Below are 19835 nucleotides of genomic sequence, written 5' to 3'. Positions count from 1 at the left end.
TTGGGAGAGTGGATTGTGACCGGCTGCTGCTATGATCCACCAGCACCAGTCATAAGCCAGTTGTTACCCAAATATATGCTGCCCTTTTAAAAGTGGAACCAAAGCTGGCGCCCAGGGCTGTGAGTTCCCCAGCACTGTCAAACCTGAACCCTTCATTTCCTCGCATTGTCCCTGGAAGTCAGCCAGGCAAAGACTTTTGTCCTCCTACTGAAGGGGAGACTGAGGCTCAGAGAGGGGAAGCCACTTGCCCGGGGCTGCACAGGGAGGTCACAGCGCTCCTCTCCTCTCCCAGGCTGCCTTGCTGGGTATCAGGGACAAGACGCATCTCAGCCTGTCCTGGACTGGTGGGAGCATGGCCTAGGAGGCTCATTCTCCTCTGAACTCAGGAGAGAGGGCTGGAAGATCTGACCTGCAGAAATGTGCCCTGGCCAGCACAGGGGCTAGGCTGCCCAGTTCCTGCCTCGTCCACCAGGACATAAAACAAGGCCCAGCAGGAGGGCCACTTTCCACATGGCCACTGGAATCCTGTTCTGAATCACAGCCCTGACCTCATCACTCTCCCGCTTCACACCTGCAAACCTACTGCTCTGAACTGCGATTTTATGCGGTGGGTAAAATGTCAGCAATACTAATGTTTAGGTGTGTCTGGAATGACTTACTCGTCTGTTTAAAAGTTCGGGGGAGTGGGAAGCAGCCGCATGGCACAGGGAGATCGGCTAGGTGGTTTGTGACCACCTAGAGGGGTGGGATAGGGAGGGTGGGAGGGAGGGAGATGCAAGAGGGCAGGGATATGGGAACATATGTATATGTATAACTGATTCACTTTGTTGTAAAGCAGAAACTAACACACCATTGTAAAGCAATTATACTCCAATAAAGATGTTAAAAAAAAAAAAAAGTTCGGGGGACCCGCTCTCACTCGCCAGCACTGGACTATTCTCCCGAGCAGGGGGGCAGGCACCCTGCCTCAGGCTGCATTCTGGGGAGCTCGTGGAACACACTGGGTGGGCGGGGTGAGGGCCGCCAAGTCCAAGCTCCAAGCAGGGCAGACACCGTGCTTTGCGCCTGGCCCCGCCCACCTCCGCACTCCTTCCCTGCCACCTCCTGTCACCTGCCTTTGCCTTTGCCTGGTGCACTGATTGCCCTTGGCCTGCAAGGCTCAGCTCAAACCGCACTCCTACAAAGCTTTTCTGGAGCTCCCAGCAGAGTTTTCTCTCTAGATAGAGCTGGCTTCTCCTTGGGCTGCGTGGTTTAGCGCTTCGTTAATACAGTTGAACCTCTTGCAATTCTATTTCTGAGTGGAGGTCCTCAAGGGCAGGGGCCCTGGCACGTTCTTCTTTCTCTCCACACCCATGGCACAGCGTTAGTGCGGAGGAAAGTCTGCTAAGGGAATGAGTGGAAGCCAGCGTACTGGAGAGACAAGGCCCCGCACACACCCGCTTCACCCCTCTTCTGGATCCCCGCCAGGCACATGCCCCTTTTCTCAGCTCGTGGCTGCAGTATAAGAGGGTCCCCTCTCTGGTGTGGAGAAAAGGGAACACTCCTACACTGTTGGTGGGAATGTAAATTGGTGCAGCCATTATGGAGAATGTTATGGAGGTTCCTTAAAAAACTAGAGTTGTAATGTGATCCTGCAATCCCACTCCGGGGCATATATCCAGAGAAAACTCTAATGTGAAAGGACACATGCACCCCAGTGTTCATAGCAGCACTATTCACAATAGCCCAAGACATGGAAGCAACCTAAATGTCCATCGATAACTGAATGGATAAAGAAGATGTGATACATATATACAATGGAATATTACTCAGCCACACAAAGGAATGAAATAATGCCATTTGCAGCAACATGGATGGACCTAGAGATTATCGTACTAAGTGAAGTAAATCAGACAAAGACAAATATCACATGATATCACTTATATGTGGAACCTAAAATATGATACAAATGAACTTATTTACAAAACAGAAACAGACTCACAGACATAAAAAAACTTATGGTTACCAAAGGGGAAGGGGGGGGTATAAATCAGGAGCTTGGGACCAGCAGATACAAACTACTATATATAAAATAGATAAACAACAAGGTCCTACTATATAGCACAGGGAACTATATTTAGTATCTTATAATAAACCATAATGGAAAAGGATATGAAAAAGAACATAGACCTGTAGAACGGGACCACGTTTGGGGGTGAGCGTGTTAGGTATATTGGGGCAGGTGGGAGTCTCAGAAAAATGCTTAAAATAATATCCACAAGTAAGCACTGTGCCACGGGCTTTACATAGGTTATTTCTACCACTCCCCCCAGCAGGAAGCAGGTAGGCGTCGCTATACAGATTTTACAGAGGATGAGACTGTCATTAGTCCATCCATCCACCTGTCCATCTGTTCATCCATGCACCCAACCGAGAGGCACCTCCCGCATGCTTGCAGCGAGCAGACCCAGTCCTAGCTGAGCACTTCATGGTGAAGAGGAGAGGTGTGAAGAGGAGAGGTGTGACCAAGCCACCCAACCAGGAAGTGATGAGCAGGGATTCCAGTCCAGGGCCCTCTCTTTCCTGTCCTCTGGGCTAGTGGTAGATGTGTATGAGGGGAACCCACACCTCTGCTTGGGTCAAACTGAATGACGCTTTGGGTGGCCCTCAAATCCATCTTGAATGCCTTTCCAACACCCATCCAAGCACAGCCCCCTCCTCTGGCTTTGACAAGTAACCAGAGAGCACAGCTTGGCACGTTAGCTGAATGCCAGGAATGTCTGGATTCACACAAGAGCAAAGAGCCTTTGTGCTGGACTGGACCTTGGCTTCATCAGCTCAGGCTGCTGCACCTCCCATCACTTTCAAAATCCAGTGCCTCCCACTCACGAGATCACAGAGGGCGCTTGGGGGTGAGGTGCGGGGAGACAGGGAGCCTCACTTTACAGCTCACCATTTTCCTCTCCAGCCCGCTCTTCTGGCCAGGCCAGGCTGGTCGGGCAGTCTTGACTTCAATAAGAGGTCCAGGGTGTCTCCTGGATACACCATCTGTCTCTCAAGAGTGATGGAACACCCAGATGAGAACTCTGCCATGTGGTCTGATGAGAGTTTCTTCAGGTCCAGGCTTTGGACCACATGGATAAGGATGATGACACTAGCAGTATTTACAAGTGTTGGGCTTAAATGCTGTCCGTACAGTTTCTGATTAATTACTCATCACATCCTCATTTTGCAGATAAAGCAGCCAAGGCTCAGAGAGGGGGAGTCACTTGGCCAGTGTCACAAAGAAGTTAAGCGTAGAGCATGGAATCCAGATATGCCTAACTCTGAACCACTCTGCGATCCTGCCTCTTCAGTTCTGTGGACCTGAAACGGTGAAATAAGGGGTAGGGTGTTTCCCCTTCCGCTTTTGATAAAAGGTGAGATTTCAAAATAAACTTATTTAAATTCAGCTGCTCATGTTCTCCCATGAAACACACAGTCAGATATTTGTCAGAGATAAAGGACGAACCGTCGAATATGTCCAGGTTTAAAGTTTTTATTACTTAAGGCAGAATATGAAAAAAAAAAAAAAGCGTGTACCTCTTCCCTCATTAACCCAATTCAGCTACTACCCTGCAGTCTGCCACCCACCACTTGCCTGGATTTTATTATACACAAAGAGCTGTCTGCGAAAAGGCAGGTCGTGGCGAACTTGGCTACCCAGCAAGGACTGCCGGCGTCTTGGCGAGATAGAAAGGCCCGCTGTCCATCACATTCAGACCCCATCACCTCCCACGGCTGCTCCCGCCTCTGCCCACCTCATCTCGGCACGGAGTTCCCATGCAGATGACTCCCCGAACCCTTTCTAATGTTTGGTTTAACGTGTCGCCGGCTAGCGCGCGCGTGTGACAGTGGTGACAGGCGCGGCTGTTCCTTTTTAAATACCATGTCAGAGACACGGCGTCAGGAAGCGGGGACGTGCTCTGTGGCTCTCTGCCGTGCCGGGATCGCACAGGCCTATTTTTTAATGAGGAAGATCTGCATCTCTAGCGTTTTTTTTATGTGTCACATCGCGTGGACAAATCAGCAGCACGTCACGCTGGCCCAAAATGAAATGCTGACAAATGTAGATATTTCAAATTTAATTGACATTTAAATGTACTTGAGATAAAGAAGGGGAAAAAGTCAGCAAGGACTTGGTCTCCAGAGGTAACGAGGGGAGCTGGTGATCATTTTTTAAAGGATCATTTCACTCCTGCACAAAGGATCTTTACTTTTAAATGTCTTGGCTGCTCTGGCATCCTTTGATTACAAGGCTCCTGTGGGGCTGACAGGCAGGGATGGGCCCCTGGACGAGGCCCGTCTGTCCAGCCTTCCACCAACCCCCACGTGCCAGCCAGATGACCGCAGGAAAGTCACTGTACCTCCCTGAACCTCAGTTTCTTTGCTGCAAAATGGGGATCCTATAGCCCTCCTGTTAAGTCTTACCACAAAAGTTGAATGAAAATATTCGTAAAGGGCTTCGCACAGTGCCCAGTGCACGTTCAGTTACTACCCAGATGCCAAAGTCACCTGCCAACAAATATATTTTGGGCCTCTTCACCCTGAGCAGAGTCTCCCCTAGGTGTTCAAGGACAAATAGGGTGGTCCCTGCTTTCAAAGACCTTCCCGGTCAAAGTCACCGGTCCCCAGCTGGGCATGTCACAGCACATCAGAATGATCTCAGAGCACCCCCCGCCTAGAGACGCTGCCATGCCTCACCTCCAGCACCATTACACAGGGCTGACACTCTAGAGCACACCTTAGCACGTGCATGGGTTAAACACAGAGAAAAAGCCTCTGAAGCAAGTCAGAGGGGTCTCTGGGGGAAACAAGCTTGGTGCAGGACCCACGGGGGACGCTCCGGAACTTGCACTGGAGCTATTCCCTGTGTGGCCTGGGGCCAGGCTGGGACTGCTCCCAGGGAGGAAGGACTGATGACAGATATGGGAACCTGTTGGACATGGGCTCTTTGTGCTCAGCAGTATGTGAGTATCTACTTAAGAACAGTAATGAGAGACTCACTGCTGTAATGCGTCGTGATCACCAACGAGAAGGCGTCTTCCTGTCACACGGACTGGTCCAGAGGGGATGGGCGAGTGTGAGGCCAGGTCCTGCCCACCCTGTTAGGGACTTGCTCTGCCACAGTGCAGTGGTGGGCGTGCCTGGCTCAGGGGCTGCTGGACAAGCCTCCATTTGGGAGGTGACGTGAGGCTTTTAATCTGAGTCCAGTAGAGGCCGCACAATGGCCTGGAGGTATCTCTGTGGAGGAGGGGGCACAGGGGCTTGAGGCTGGGGTGGGGTTTCAAGAGAAGAGGCAGGCAGGGTTGGCAGGGACCAGCTGGAGGAGGGCCTCCCCCCAGCGTGAGGGCTGAAGGCCATGTGCGAGGTCAGGGGGTGATAGGGGGCTCAGCTGCCCTGATCTCCGTCTCTTGGATTGGTGGTGCCCTTTGCCTTTGCAACCTTTGTTCATCCATCCACTTATTTATCAACCCATCTCTGTCTGTCTGTCTATCTTCCTTCCACAGAGATCACTAGTGTCGACTTCCCCTGTCCACACCCACGCCCAGCAGGCTGAGAAGCCTTTCCCAGGCACTGGGTGGACACTCATGTAGGCGCAGAGGTCTGGCTTCACTTTCCCACCCTTCATGCTCTTTGCTGGAGGGAAGACAGGGAAGGGGACACCTTGGGGGCACTTTCCCTACCTGGAAGAGCAATTGTGTAGATCGTGAGGAACAACTGCCCCTCGCCCCGAGGACAGTCTCTGCCTGCTGAGAGCCCAAGTCTTTTCTAGGGACCGTGGCAGCAGTTGGTGGGGGGCGGCTGGTGAGAAAGCAGTGGACATGGACGTGGGACCCAGCAGACCCTGGTATATGTGCTGGACCCAGGGCAGGTCACGGCACCTGTCAGAGCCTTGGTTCCCCCGTGGCTGAATGGGCTAACAGTGCCTTCACTATGAAGACTTTTGGGGAGCAGGGGAGCTTCACCAAGATGACATATATCGAAGTACTGGGCCTGAAACAGGCACTTGGGAAAAGGTGACGTGAAATCTGGAATGGGGAGGGTGCTTGTTGGGGTGGCGAAGCCTTTCGGAGGAGAATGAGCTCAGCGACGCCTTGAGGATGGGGCACCTCTTCTGAGGGCTTCCTAAAGGCTTGGCTTTTCAGCTGGAACTAACTCGCCCTACTGTGACAGCTCCTGGGAGAGTCCCTCCTTCCAAGCAGCAGGCAGAAGTGGTGGAGACGAGGGGGTCCTGTGTTTTCCTGGGCTGCTGCACATCCCTGGAGGCTCTGCGGCAGCTCCTGCTTTTCCAGTCTGAGCTCAGGCTCCACGCCTGGCCTCTGGCTTGGCTTTGTCTCCGGGGCCCAAAACCCACCGCTGGAGAGGGGAGGGGGCCCGAGTCAGGTCAGGAGCCTCTCACCTTGCTAACTGGGTCTGCGCCCTTCTGCCTGGCGTCCTGGTGGCTTGCCAGGGGGTAGTGCCCAGACAGCTGCCCCTACCCGCTGGGGCTCAGGGCCCAGCTTGCATCTTGGAGATTTGCTCCCGGGGCTGATCACAGTTTCTGGCTCTTAGAGGGCCAGGCTGGGAAGGTGCTGGTAGCTTCAGATTCACATCCTGATCACACTTGGCTCATAGTAGGTGCTCTTTACATACTTGAGGTTGTTAACTGATAGCCTCCCCCACCTCCAGGACGCTGGGCTGTAAGCTGCCCTCAGTGATTCTTTTGTTCACTCATTCAGTAAATATCCCTGAGCAGAGCTGGGCCAGGCTCTGGTCGGGGAGTTGAAGAGTCAAAGCTGAAGGTCACACAACCCTGCCCTGCTCATAGGCTACCGGGGTGCGCAAGAGTGTGTGGGTGCGTGCGGGTGACGTACAACATGGCAGGTCACGGCTATACCAGAAGTCCCAGGCATGGTGACCTTGGGAGGAGGGAGCGTGCAGCTCGTGGGGGAGGTGTTGGGGGGAGTGTCAGATTGGTGAGGCCGCAGCAGTCACTGCTGCTGAGGATGCTAGTGTGGCTTCTGTGGGCAGTTTCCCAAATTGTGTTCTTCGAGACGTTAACGGGCACTGCGTTAAAAAAAAAAAAAAGGAAGGCAAAGAGACTTGCCCACGGTCTCAGACTGGCAGCTGGTGGGCCAGGATGCTGCCCAGATCTGCGGACGCCCAGCCAGGCCTGTGCACCAGGCCCCCACCCTTAGGCAGCTCTGGATCTGTGCAGGAGGGAGAGGGGTCTGGCTGTGACCCTCAGCCAGGGGGCTGTGCTGAGCCCAGGTCTCGAGGAGGCTGGGGCTGGGGGAAGTGGGGGCGGAGCAGCATGTCATCTCTTGCCAGCGCACGTGTGCAACCAGCATGAAGAGGTGCAACTGCAAAGTGTTCTGAGACCTGGTCTCTGGGCAGAGCGCCCACTAAATGCTTCTGGCAGCTTCTTCTGATCTTATTTTAATCTTCTGGGGCTTTGGGTGCTGGGGTCACGCAGTGCAATTCAGATGAGCAGATTCTCCAATTCCTGAGAAGTGTGGGCTGGCCGTTCGGTGCACACACAGCCTGCCCAGGCAGCGCAACCTGCAGAAGTTCTCCTTGGCCAGAAGGATTTCTAACGCCAGCCACACGTTCCTCTGGGTCTCCCAGACCCAGATTCCCAGGGAGTCCACAGTTCTGATGGGAGCGTGAAGTGGTACAATTCTTTCAGAAAGTTATTTAGTAACACGGAGCAGAAATCTGCCTATAAGACTGGTTAAGGGTTGGGCTTTGGCGTTAGAGATGTTTGAAGCTCAGCTCTGCCACTAACTAGTTGTGTGACCAAGGGCAGTGACCACCTGTCAGAGTGGCAGCTACTTCTATAAAATAGAGCTAATGATACCTACCCCCGCCCCCAGAGTTCTTTTGAGGATTTAATGAAACAACATACGTAAAGTGCTCAGTTAATGGTAGTTGTTCTTACAATGATATAAAACTAGAAAAAACTTGGGAGAACAAGGACATTCACCCTGGCATTTTTCACATTTGTGAAAACCTGGAACAATCTACAAATCCCATAAGAGGAGCGCGATCAGGCAGACCACACACATACACACGGTGAGATCTTCCGTGGTCACCACCAATGGGGCTTACAAGGACATGAGGCAAGTCTGTACTATGGGATATTGCAAGGAAGCTGGCAGCTCTTCAAAATATATCTAGAAAAAAGACTGGACAGGAATCTGCAGAAATCCTAGTACAGAGCTGAGCTGAAGTAGTGGGATTCAGAATGAACTTGTCTCTTCTCCCTAACTTCCAGCCTGCCTATAAGGCTATTGGGTGATCTTTAAAAACAAACAAAATTACTGGAAAAGAGCAAGTTTTTGCATGGATCTGGCCAGGGAGGTGACAGGGCAGTGGCTTATGGGCTCCTGGTGGCTGAATCTGGACCATTCTCACTTAGTACAATGGAACTCCAAACAACCAGCCTGCAGCCAGTCAAGACACGGGTGACTGGAGGGTGTTCTGTGTGCCACCTTTAGAGGACAAGGTGTGCATTGAAAGAGCTCGGGCTCTGCAGCTGGCTGGGACTGGGCACGTCTCAGGTCCACGCTGAGCACAAGCCCCGTCACCGTTAGAACTTGGAAGACAGCCCTACCCTTCTGGGTTGTTGCGAAGATTAAAGAAGGTGGAGGCTGCTTGTGACTATCTCCCTCCCAACTCTCACGGCAGGGAAAGAGTGAAAGAGTGAAAGAGAGAGGCACCTGGGGACCAGTCGGTCACCCCCCCGCTGTGTGTGGTCCTGAGGGGCAGGCAGTACTTAGCACAGCACTGCCTTTTAGGGCTTGCTGTCGGCTCTTTCAAAGTCTCACATTCGATGGGAAATTGCCCTATATCTAACAAGCCGAAGGGAAGATAAGCTGGGGCCTGGCAGCCGTGCACGCTCCTGCTGAAATAACCAAAGCCCACCTTTAACAGGTGGGGAGCTGTGATGTCACCGGGCCCGCTGCAGCCGCCATCGTCCTCACCACTCAGAGTGGCTCATAGTCATAATTAGGTTCTTAACAAAAAGCCTGGATGCTGAAGAAGAAGGGGCCAGGCCCTCCCCACCTTCCAGTCCTGAGACCTTGGGCAAGTTATGGAAAGTCTCTCTCTGAGCCTCAGTTTCCCCATCGGTTAAATGGTAAAGCAACCACCTACCCTTCACGATCTTAAGCGATTTTCAGTAAATGTTACTTCTCTTTCCTTCCCCCGATAGGAGCACTCAGGCACCAGGGAACACTGCCTCCTTGGCAGGAAGAAGACTGAACAGCTCTGGTTCCCAACCCCAGGGAACCTTTTTCCCAGAGAGGAAGGTGGTGTGCGGGGCAAGTCATCTCAGGACACAAATCTGTCTCTCTGGGCAAAGCCAGGAGAACAATGGACCCCCATGGACAGCAGAGTGCAATGGAGAGAATGAAATTGAGCAGCACTTGGAGCCCTGGCCATGCCGCTTTCTAACTGGATGACCCTGGAACACTGGTCAATACATTTTCTGAGCCAGCGTTCCTGTTCTGTGGAAGGGACTCCTAAGAGGACCTCGAACACATGAGGTGCTCCACCGTACTCACTGCCAACTGGCTTCTGACCCACAGCCCGGGATGTCTGATTCTCCTAACCCCAACTCTTACCCTAGGGGATCCTCGGGGCATACCATCAGCCCTGTTCTGAATACTAATGTCAGTAGCTAATACTTCTTGAGGAGAAGTAGTCACTGAATATTAATTAGCTAATGTTAACAGAAAAACAGAGGGAATGTTTTCTCCAGAAGTCTTTGTAAATTGTTCTTCCAATTGCTATCACATGGTTTTGAGGGGCTAGGACACCTACCTTCCACTGGGGAAGAAAATTTGACATGGGAAAAATTTCTTTCTGGGAAAATGCAAGTCAAAAGAAGTCGGCACTGGGATTCCCTCTGGGGCCTCCTTTAAAAGTCCTAAGAAGCTCACGCCTAGTAGGTTTTTGAAGATGTTTGCTGAATGAATGGATGCAAGAATGGACGTGAGCTAGAAAGCAAAAAACGGACCTCAATGGATGGAGTGGCCTTAGAGCTGCTGGCGATGCTACTGGGCCTCGACGAACTCCAGACGCTGAGCTGCTGCAGGAGGCCGTGGAGACTGTCTAATTCTTAATCAGCTCCATTTTGCTGTCCACAAAGTTAATTACTTAATGTGCTTCTTTGGAAGTGAAAGTTGGGGCAAGAAGTCAGGAGGACTGAATCCTTCCCTCAACTTCAAAGATCCTGTGTCTCTATCTGCCGCCCAAATCCTCTGAGTTTCCGATGCACTTTGATATTCCCAGTGGAGACAAAGATCTGTGATTCAAGAAAATCCAGGCCAGATTAAAGGGCCAGGCACCGATTCCGTGTGCCCAACACTGAACCACCAGCAACAAAGGCCCATTAGGATGTGGCTCCTGCCCGCCAGCTTGTCTTCTTGTGTCTCCCGACACAATGCTGACAGATTGGTGGGGCTGGTTTCTTCCTCCCCAAAACAATATTTTATGAGGAGTCTGTTTTATTAAAATATTTTCCGCTGGATGCTTCCTGTGTTTCAAGAAGTTGGTCTTGCCAGCTGGAGCTGATGACAGTTGAGAAAAACACATCCAAGTGCTGTTGTGACATGGCATTTGGAAGTGGAGGAGCACAGCGGGGGGTGGCGGTGGGGGGAAGGCAGCATGGGAAGAGACGCAGGAAAACACCCGGGTTGCACCAGAAATGTCACTGGCATTATGGGAGAACAGCTCTGCCGGCCCCCCATGCCCACCCCCCCATCACATTAAAAAAATGTGAACAGAAACTCTCGGAATGATGTTCTAAAACATACCTCCCTATCTCCTGGTGGACCCGGGTCACTGTTACGTATGGTCGCAGAGAACCTGTCATTTGTTTTCTATCACTGCCAGTTTGCCAACCCACTAAACTAGCCACCGCTGCTCCCACTGGTTCATTTCAACCCCAAATGTTTCCCAAAAAGAAATCTAAAACAAGGTGTGCTGCAAAAAAAAAAAACAAACCCAAAACATAAAACCCCACAAAACGTGGTACTGACATAGTTCTGGTAATCTCCAGAATGATGGGGTTACCAGACACTGGCTCATTGCACATACTGACGAAGCAATCCCCTATCACTGGGCTGGAAAAGCAACAGTGTAAATAAATGTGGTGATGAAGTCCGGACTCTAATCGGGAACCCGGCCACAAAATGGGTAATGCTTTTCTGTAGAATGGGAAGTGTTGTTGGTCCAGGGTGTTTTTGGTGCAAAGCAAGGATATTCTGGATTTGCATTTCAATATCTACAGGACCATGACCCTGTATCCCAGCACAGTGTCTAAAATATTTAGTCCGGTTTTAAAGAGATGACTCTGAAGAAAAGTGACTAATTTCATTCCCCTAAGGAGAAATCTTTGGGGTCTGAGGCACTCTGAAGACATGCAGCATTTCCTCCACAAGGGGGCAATCATAATCCATGGCAGGGAAATAGTCCTATTGTGCACAGCAAAAGTTAAACCTACACCCAACTTCTGGAGTCCTACTTCCAAATTCTGCATCACCAAGCATCTCCCAAGACACACAGACACGCACAGGTTTGAGAGCTGTCTAGGTAGGCTGCTTCTGTAACAACGTGATAGTCTCAAGTGATACCATCCTATAAACCAGAGAATCCTGGAAGAGCTGAAGTGGACTGCAACCCGAGCTAGGCCACAGCCTGACATTTGGGAATTATTTCTTCCTTTTGGCTCCTTTTCTGGCTAGGAGGTGCCGTCTCCCGTCTCCCTTAACTTCCTTCCCTGAGAACTTTTCTGAAAATAAGGCAGACGCGAGGAGCATTCCCCTCTTCACCCAAGGGACCTCAGGGTCCCAGGGGCAATTTTTTTTTGGTTCCCCCAACAACCCCAGACCAAGATAGTTTCATGCACTTTTTCAAGGCAGCACTGGAAGCCAGTGTGTAGCTGCTGAGCTGTCTGGGCAGAAACCACCGGCCGTGTGCCTTAGGGACGGAGGGAAGCACTGCATTCCTCTGATGGAAGCAGTGCTACCTTCTCCAGATGGCTCCGAAGTCGGGGCCGTGAGCAGCTTTAAGCCTCCCGCATTCAGACAGCTCAGCCTCTGGCCACTGCTTGTCCACCTGCCTCGTCATTCCCCTCATCTACCCAATGTCTACCCAGCAAGTGATTCTAAGCCGGGTCCTATGCTTGGTACTGGGCATAAAACCCAGCACCTGTCCCGTGGAGCTCTGGGCCCAAGGCGAGGTAGAAAAGCAAAGTCATAATAAAATAAATGCTAAGGCACAGGTGAGCGAAGATACTGGTGGAGGAGGGGCAGTGGATGAGGATAGTCCTGTGTATAAATCTGAGCTCTGGAGACCTGGAGCAGCCCAGGCCTAGGAAGGTGGTGGCCCGCGTTAAATAGGTAGCCTCCTCGGCCAGGTTCCTAACTCTCTTCTTCTGACCAGCTATCTTCAGCATAAGAAAAGGCCTAGAATCTTTTTCCGAGCTTGTTTGAGTACCCCTTGGGCGTCACCACTCAAAACCCAGCCCGGGTGCCCGGCTCCCTGGCCTCTGGGCCTCCTGCTGCTGTGACAACTGCCAGCAGAACTGACACTGAAGATCAAGCCGTGTTCCCCGACTGACCTCTTTGTGAAACACCCGCTCGGGGCTCCAGGGAAGCCTTTCAAAGGCCGGGGCTGCCACATGGTCTCCACAAAGCGCTGGCCCCGCTGGGCTCCTGCAGACACAGGGGAGGGGAGAACAGGGTACTCACTGTTCGGGGCTCGAGACGGACGTCCTCCGGCCTTCCACTGTGATGTTGCTCTTCGGTCTCTTAATGACGTGTGGCCGGGGAGGGCGCACCTAGAATGGGCACAGGGGGAAATCCCCAAGAAGGGCTCAGTTGGAAAAGCTATACAGGAACATTCTCAAGATGCAGATAAGTGGCCCTAAAACAAACGCTGAGGAATTTTCACAGCATAGGTTCAAAGGCTCTGCTTATCATGGAGACACGGCCGTTGAATTTGCAGCCGACCCGTGAGCTGGAATTCTGTGGCCTTCTCAAAGGGGAAAGGCTCTTCTGAAGGGCTGGGTGTCCTCATCTGCAGGTCGGGGGTGGTGCCACCTGCCTCCTCTCAGGGCTGCCGCGAGGGTTCAGTGAGACACTGTCTGTGCAGGACCCGGAACAAAGAGGCTCTCATTAATGATGAGTCCCTCCTGCCTTCTCCTGGAACCCGGAAACCAGTTTGGTAGAACGAAAAGGTTTCACTCAGACTTTGTTTTTGGGGTACATGTGCCTATTTTGTTCTTTTCACGACTGAATTACAGGAGGCCTATTTTCCTCTCTAAGTGGGAGTGGGCAGAAGCAAATACTAACAGTTGCAGAGAGCCAGTAAAAGTCCTCTTTCTGCTCCCCTGGGCATCCCTGTGCAGTCCTCCTGAGCACGGCTCGGCCTGGAAGTCACACAGCCTGTGTGGGCACTGCACTCACCACGCGGGCCTAGCTCAAGGGCTGGAGGTGGGCGTATTGACAGTGAAGTACACAGCTTCCTTGTCCACAACCAGGCTGCAGCGGCAAGGTCGTGTTTTTTTTTTTCTGACCTGAGGCCTCTGAAAGCCAAGATTGAGGGATCATATAAAACGACACCCCCTTCTCCCACCAGAGTCCGTGATGAGAGTTAGGCTAAGAATTTCTAGGCGTCCTTAGAAGGATACTCATTTGGTCCAGTCAACATTACCTGGCTTTAAATCCGGCACCATCATCTGAACAACACCAGAGAAGGACTGGAGAAAGTGAAGAAAGCCTATCTGTGAATTTTGTTGCCAATAAGAATGAATGAGCAGCCCAGTGCGGGGGCCGCTTTCTCTCTGCAGGTGAGGGACCACGGCAGGAAATGCCACGGACGCTGAGCTTAGCAGGCAAGACAGGGTAGAAGAGCACATACTCGCTCCAATCTCTGCCGCCCTCTTCCCTGAACCCACCCTCCCACCAGCCCCCAACCCAGCACTGGTGGGCGAAACAACACAATGGCTTCGGAACACAGATTACAGAAGTTGGCTGTGTAAGAGACAAGTCTTTAATAGTCTCATCAAGCCCTCACGTCTCCACACGTCTGAACTAACCAGAGTTTTTCCTGTGGAACGGCCAGTCTGATCTCAGCCTGGTTTGGCAAATCAGAGACGTGGTAAGAGCCAAGTGCGTTCCACCAAACTTGCTGTCTGCTCTGGGATTACTGTGAAGATCCAATGAGATGATGCGGGGAAAGTGCCGGCGCGGGGTCTGGCACACAGTAGGGGCTCAATAAACGCTCACCTTGTTTCTCTGTGGCCTTATCAGTAACAAAAAGAATACGGGGTGTGGGTGTCTCCCAATTAGAAGATGGATCCATGATGGTCCTACCCTTGCCTAGCACCGTGCTCACTGCCTGGTTTACAGTGACCCCTCAGCAAGATTTTTAGAAATGGATGTTGCTGCTTAGAACCTAAGAAGTGCATAATAATGTTGCTATTATGATCACTGTTATTAGAACAGTGCCTGCCACAAAGCAGACATCCAGTCACCGGCTGCTGAATAAACGAATGGATCCGTCCCCCACTCCTGAGAACCCTGAACTGGTTTCCCGGCCTAGAGCGGGACTCCTCTTGCAGCTGGTAAACAGGATCACCTGGTTTGCACCTGACTTTGCAACACAAAGGCAGGGTGCAGTCAGGGCAGCGCTGCCCTGCCCCGGAGGTCCCGGGGTGGCGCTTTGGGAAGGTCAGACATTAAGGCCCATTCGCCTGTCCTCGCCCACAGCTGCTCCTTGTACAATAGAGGCAGGTTAGGAATGTGAACTTGTGGCTGAAATGGGGGGATTAAGTTTGTGGCAACTTCAACTGAACTTGCAACGTGGTGAAACATGGGGAAAAAGAACAACAGAGCTAATTAGACGAGCTGAGCTGTCAGAGTGCCGCTGAATGGCTCAGCGCCAACAAACAAAAGGAATGGGTTGGCAATCAGCAGGATCGATGGAGAAGACTGCTTCATTAGGGATGATAAACCAGACAGAGCAGGAAGAGGGGGGGTGGGAGGGGGAGGGAGGCAGCAAAGCGGGGGAGGGAGAAAGGCACAGCGGACTCAGAGACAGTCACCCGCGTGGCTGCAGACACACCCAGAGTCACACACACATCTGATTGGTGTGGACAAAGCAGACACAAAATTATACTCATGGACAGACAACCACCCAGAGACACGCACAGGCCTCGAGATACCAACATACCCAGTTTCACAAATACACACTCACAGAGGCACACACAGGAGGAGAAGGCACATGCACAAATCTCTCTCTATCTCTCTCTCTCTCTCTCTCTCACACACACACACACACACACACACACACGCACACACACGCCTGCAGACGTACAGCTAGAGCCGTAACCAGGCACATACACACACAGACAAAATGGTTTAATTAAGCCCGAATCACAAGACGATACAGACAACTGGCCTGTCATATTTCAGCGATCACATCCGTCTTTCCGTGGTGCTTAGGAAGGGCGGGGGCTGGTGATGAGGGAAGAAACCACATGCACACACAACTACGACCGGCCCCACCAGTGCTAGGATCCCAGCAGCGCTGGGGGAGAAAATGCTAAAGAGGGATTTGGAGCTCTGTTCAAGGGGGACTTGAGGGGAAAGTTGGGAAACCAGCCAATTCCCCACTGGATTTAAAACCTGAGAAATCTAAGTCGGCAGGGTTAAATGTGTATTGAATACAAAAGCACCGAGTACATTTGATTTTAATGGTGAGCAAGAAATAATAAATACAGAGCTTATAAAGCGCTTCACATGCAGCCGACCACAGCCTGCCTCTCCCCTGCACACCCCGGCCCACTCCCCTGAGCCCACCAGACACTGGCAAGGCTTTCTTCTGCTTTTTCTTCTTCTTCTTTTTAAAAAGAAAATCTAAATCCTCTGGTCACATCTGAACTCCAGCCACAGGTGCCAGGCTACAAGGCTCCTTCCAGAAAGGCTGAATGGCTAGCCCCCATACTCCCACTACCCTGGGCCGATGGCCACACCTCTGCCCAGAATGTCTGCAGCTAAGTGACCCCGCAAAGCCTGGCTATGGGCCAGTGGCTCCTGATATGGGAGCTTGTCAGGCCATCTTCTTCGAGGCCCTTGAGGGGTTCCATAGCCCATGTGCCCCAGGTTCACCCCTAGTGTGTAGTGGTGCCCATTGGAAATGCTTGCATGAATGCACTCGGAGTGAACAGACCCTGGGGCACTGGGGAATGCAAGGCCGAGAAAGCACAAAACTTCTACAGCTCCCAAATTAGTCCCACAGTGACCCTGCTTGGCAGAAGGTATTTGGGTTGGCAGAACTGGGGTATGTGTACCCACCTCTTGCCAGGGACTGTGCTAGGTGCTACACATATATGACCTCATACCCCACCAGGTAGGTGTAGCAAGCCATTCTACAGATCATGAAACTAAGGCTCAGAGAAGGTGTGCATCTGGCCTAACATCACACAGTCAAGAAGTGTCCAAGCTGTGATTCAAACCAGGACAGGCCTCTCTGACTTCCAGGCCCAGGGGAATCAGTTCTGCTAGGTACCTGCCTCTTCAAAGTCTCATAACCCAAGGGAGGTGCAGCCCCGTGTGCCGGGCTGGTCACCTCCTGCACCAGGGCGGTGGCAGAGGCAGCTGCTGCTCAGGCTTTGCTCAGGGCAATATTTGCCTTCCCAAGTCCTCAGTCGCCAACGGATGTGGCTGAATTCCAGCCCCCTCGCCCCCCAATCTATACGAGTCCCCACACTGGTGACACAACGTGGAGCCCACAGTAGCTGTCTCCAGTACCTGAGTTCTTCCAAGGGGAGCAATCCTGCCCCGGATCACACTTTCTAAGAGATTCCCTGCCTGTCTTGGATCCTAGGTCTCTCCAAGGACTTCTGAGAGCTACCCTTTGGATGACTTTGGCTTGGGAGAGGCTGCTTGGTGAGGAGTGGGGAGAGGCAGGGCAGAGAGGCAGGCCTGGGCCCAAAGGCCAGCGTGGCCTCTTAACATCTCTGTGGTCTCAGCTGCCATTTGGGGAAGCATCTGCCTCCTCCAGGCTGTTGTAAGGACAAAGGAGCACAGTCTAGGCACATAAAAGGTGCTCAGTAAATGTCAATTCTCTTCACCTCTGCATGCCTGCCAGGATCTAACACTGCCGTAGAGATTCCACAGGAAGCCCAGCTGGCTGGTGATGAATTTTTTCTCACCTGAAGGCTCTGCCCCAGTCCTTTGTACTCTGTGGAGATGGAGATGAAGGGTCCGGGGAGCTTGGTATGCTGAAAAGATCATGTGTTCTAGAGTCTGGTGACCCCTTTGTGTAGTTGAGGGACTTGGGTTAAGTTACTGGGCTTCGGTTTTCTCATCTCTAAAACAGGTGGAGGCAATGCCTACTTCATAGAGTTACTGTGAGGCTCAGCTGGGTTGATGTGGCCAAGAATGATCTGCCGACTATGAAAATCCTAGGTGAATGATGGTTATTAAGAAACTGGGTCATTCCTTAGAAGCTGTAAGATTTAGAAACCTGTTAAGAAGAGTAAGAACTGCTACTGTGTGCCAGGCACTGTGCTAGGTGCTTTACAAATGTGATCTATATCATGCTCACAAAAACCTCCACAAATGAGGGTGTATTAGAGAGAGAGGAGAGAGGCTCAGAGAGCTTCAGGACCTGCCCAGACTCACACAACTTTGGTCTCAAGCCTGGCTCTGTCTACTCTCCAAAGGTATGCTGCTAATGACTGTACTGAAATTCTCACTAAATCACACAAGCTTTGACCCAGAAGTTGGCTTCCTGTCCCCCAAAGCGCTTTCTTTTTGCTGTTTGTGACTTCCTCCCAATGACAGTGAGCAGAAACGTTCCAGCCCCTCGACAGCGGTGCTGATCACGGTTTGACTGGGGTACAGGATGGATCTGTCACACGTGGTTGGAACTGCAGTGTCACGGCCGCCTCCACCCCAGCCCTCTAACTCCCGCATGCGGTAGGGAAGGGAAGGGAAACAGTGCCACAGAACTTGCCAATATCCGCACAGCGAGCAGCCACCCAACCGACACTGGGTACATGCGCCTAGGATTCAAAACAGACACAGTTTGAGAGCGCTCCTAACCACTTCCGGTTTGGTGCTGCCTGATTCAAATCAATTTTTGCTCAAATAAACTCTTAAATTAAAAAAAAAAAGAAACAGATACAGTTCAGCCTAGTCACCTGCACCCCTGGGCCGCCACACCTTTCAAGATGGATGTGGACACCGCAGTGGGGAGGGCGGGAGGGACTGGGACTCGGGTTCATGGGGAACTCTGAGGGCCGCTTTTGCTTGACTGCAAGAGTGGTGGCTGCTTTGAATAAGAAAGAGAGACTCTTCTCTTGGTAAACAGCCCTCACTCAATGGTCCCGGCAAGTTTCCTTCCCACTTTAAGGGAACCTGCTAAAGTTATCAGGCCTCTCAGCATGACCCAAGTCTGAGCCCACAAGAAAAAGGACTTCACCAATGCTAAACCTGGGACCCCCACCCCATATGTTCCCAAGGTATTTCTCTTGAGAAAACACGGATGGGTCTCTTTCCCTCGCCCACCCAATCCCAGATGTTGGTGGGTTTATCACATCTCATCCTGCTTTTCTGCCTTTACTTGGAGCTTCGCTTGGGAGGGTGGAGCCCCACGTGAGGCCCAGGAGATGAGGCGACCTGGTCTCCATCTGAGCCGGTTCAATATTCTCTGGGTGTAGCCTCCACTCCCCCAGGAAGGGATATCAAATGCATCTGCAAACCGAGATCTGGCGGAACAGACCCCTGCTGCCAGATTTCTGCTTCCTTTGTGAGGAAGAGGCAGCTGCAGGCTTTAAAGCTCACTGGCTAGCAACGTGGCTCAACCCAGGAGATGCGCTCGAACGATGCACACACGGCAAACACACCACACAGTGACCCTGCTGCCTACAGCTCTGACCTGCGAGTCACCAAACTGATTCAGAAAAAGGAGAGAGAAGCCCAGAAAATGCAAGTCCAGGGACATGCCACACAGAGGGAAGCTGAATAACCCACTTCATGGTTTTCTTTGGCAAGGCAGCTGAGTTCAGAACCCCGAGGTTTAGTCAGGCGGGGAGATGGCTCAGGCAGTGTTAGGCGGGAGGGCAGTACCACCAGCTACTCACGGGCCTCGAGCGCTGTATCTTGGGAGGCGGCGGGCGAGTGGGATGGAGTCTCTGTGGCTGCATTAAAGTGGAAACTTAAGGAATCAGTACACATGGAGATGGTCTGACGCATTTCCACACATGGCTCCAAGCATTCAGCCACCCAAGCGGGAGCCCAAGGGCCATCCTCGACGCCTCCTGCTCATCCCATGTCTGAGGCCCTCCTCTCCACTTCGAGCCTGGATCACTGTAATCACCTCCCAACAGGGCCACCCCCGGATCTCCTAAGCCATTCTCCACACAGGCCAAGGGGGATCTTCTAAAATGCAATGTGACCCTGCCGCACCCCAGCTTCGAGACCTCTGCTGTCCCCTCCTGTCCTGGGGCCACACACAGTTCAACAAGGCCCTGGGCTGGCATTCCAAATCCTCCAAGACCTGGGTTCTGCCATGCTCCACCCAGACCCCTCCCGACCTGTGCTCACCAGCAGACCCTCGAATGGCCTGAGGCTCTCAGGCCTGCTTCCTGCCTGCCCAGCAGGTGGCATGACCAACCCCATCCTGATCTGCCTGGCAAACCTTTACTCGTCCTTCAAGAATTTGCCCAGGTCACATGCTGCCTTCAGTGCTCTGACTTATCGCTCACTACCACCACGTATCTTCCCCTCCCTGCCCCCCATTCTCCTTCAGAT

General features: G+C 52.2%; 1 protein-coding gene across 9 annotated transcripts in view; it reads right to left on the bottom strand.

The window, feature by feature from the left end:
• DENND1A (DENN domain containing 1A) overlaps positions 1–19835 on the bottom strand; it is a 547848-nt gene that overhangs the window by 6892 nt on the left and 521121 nt on the right. For 5 of the 9 annotated variants that reach the window (XM_028493529.2, XM_028493534.2, XM_028493533.2 and 2 more), the window contains 2 exons: positions 19166–19222; positions 12762–12850 (listed from right to left, as the gene is read on the bottom strand). In XM_028493529.2, coding sequence (XP_028349330.1) covers positions 12762–12850; positions 19166–19222 — 146 coding nt within the window. The remainder of the gene's footprint in view (positions 1–12761; positions 12851–19165; positions 19223–19835) is intronic. The other 4 variants (XM_028493531.2, XM_028493536.2, XM_024126556.3 and 1 more) reach the window with 1 other exon arrangement.

The sequence above is a fragment of the Physeter macrocephalus genome, chromosome 9, assembly GCF_002837175.3.
Source record: "Physeter macrocephalus isolate SW-GA chromosome 9, ASM283717v5, whole genome shotgun sequence".
Classification (NCBI taxonomy): domain Eukaryota; kingdom Metazoa; phylum Chordata; class Mammalia; order Artiodactyla; family Physeteridae; genus Physeter; species Physeter macrocephalus.
The sequence above is the reverse complement of the archived record's forward strand: the minus strand, read 5'-3'. Positions and strand labels throughout refer to the sequence as shown.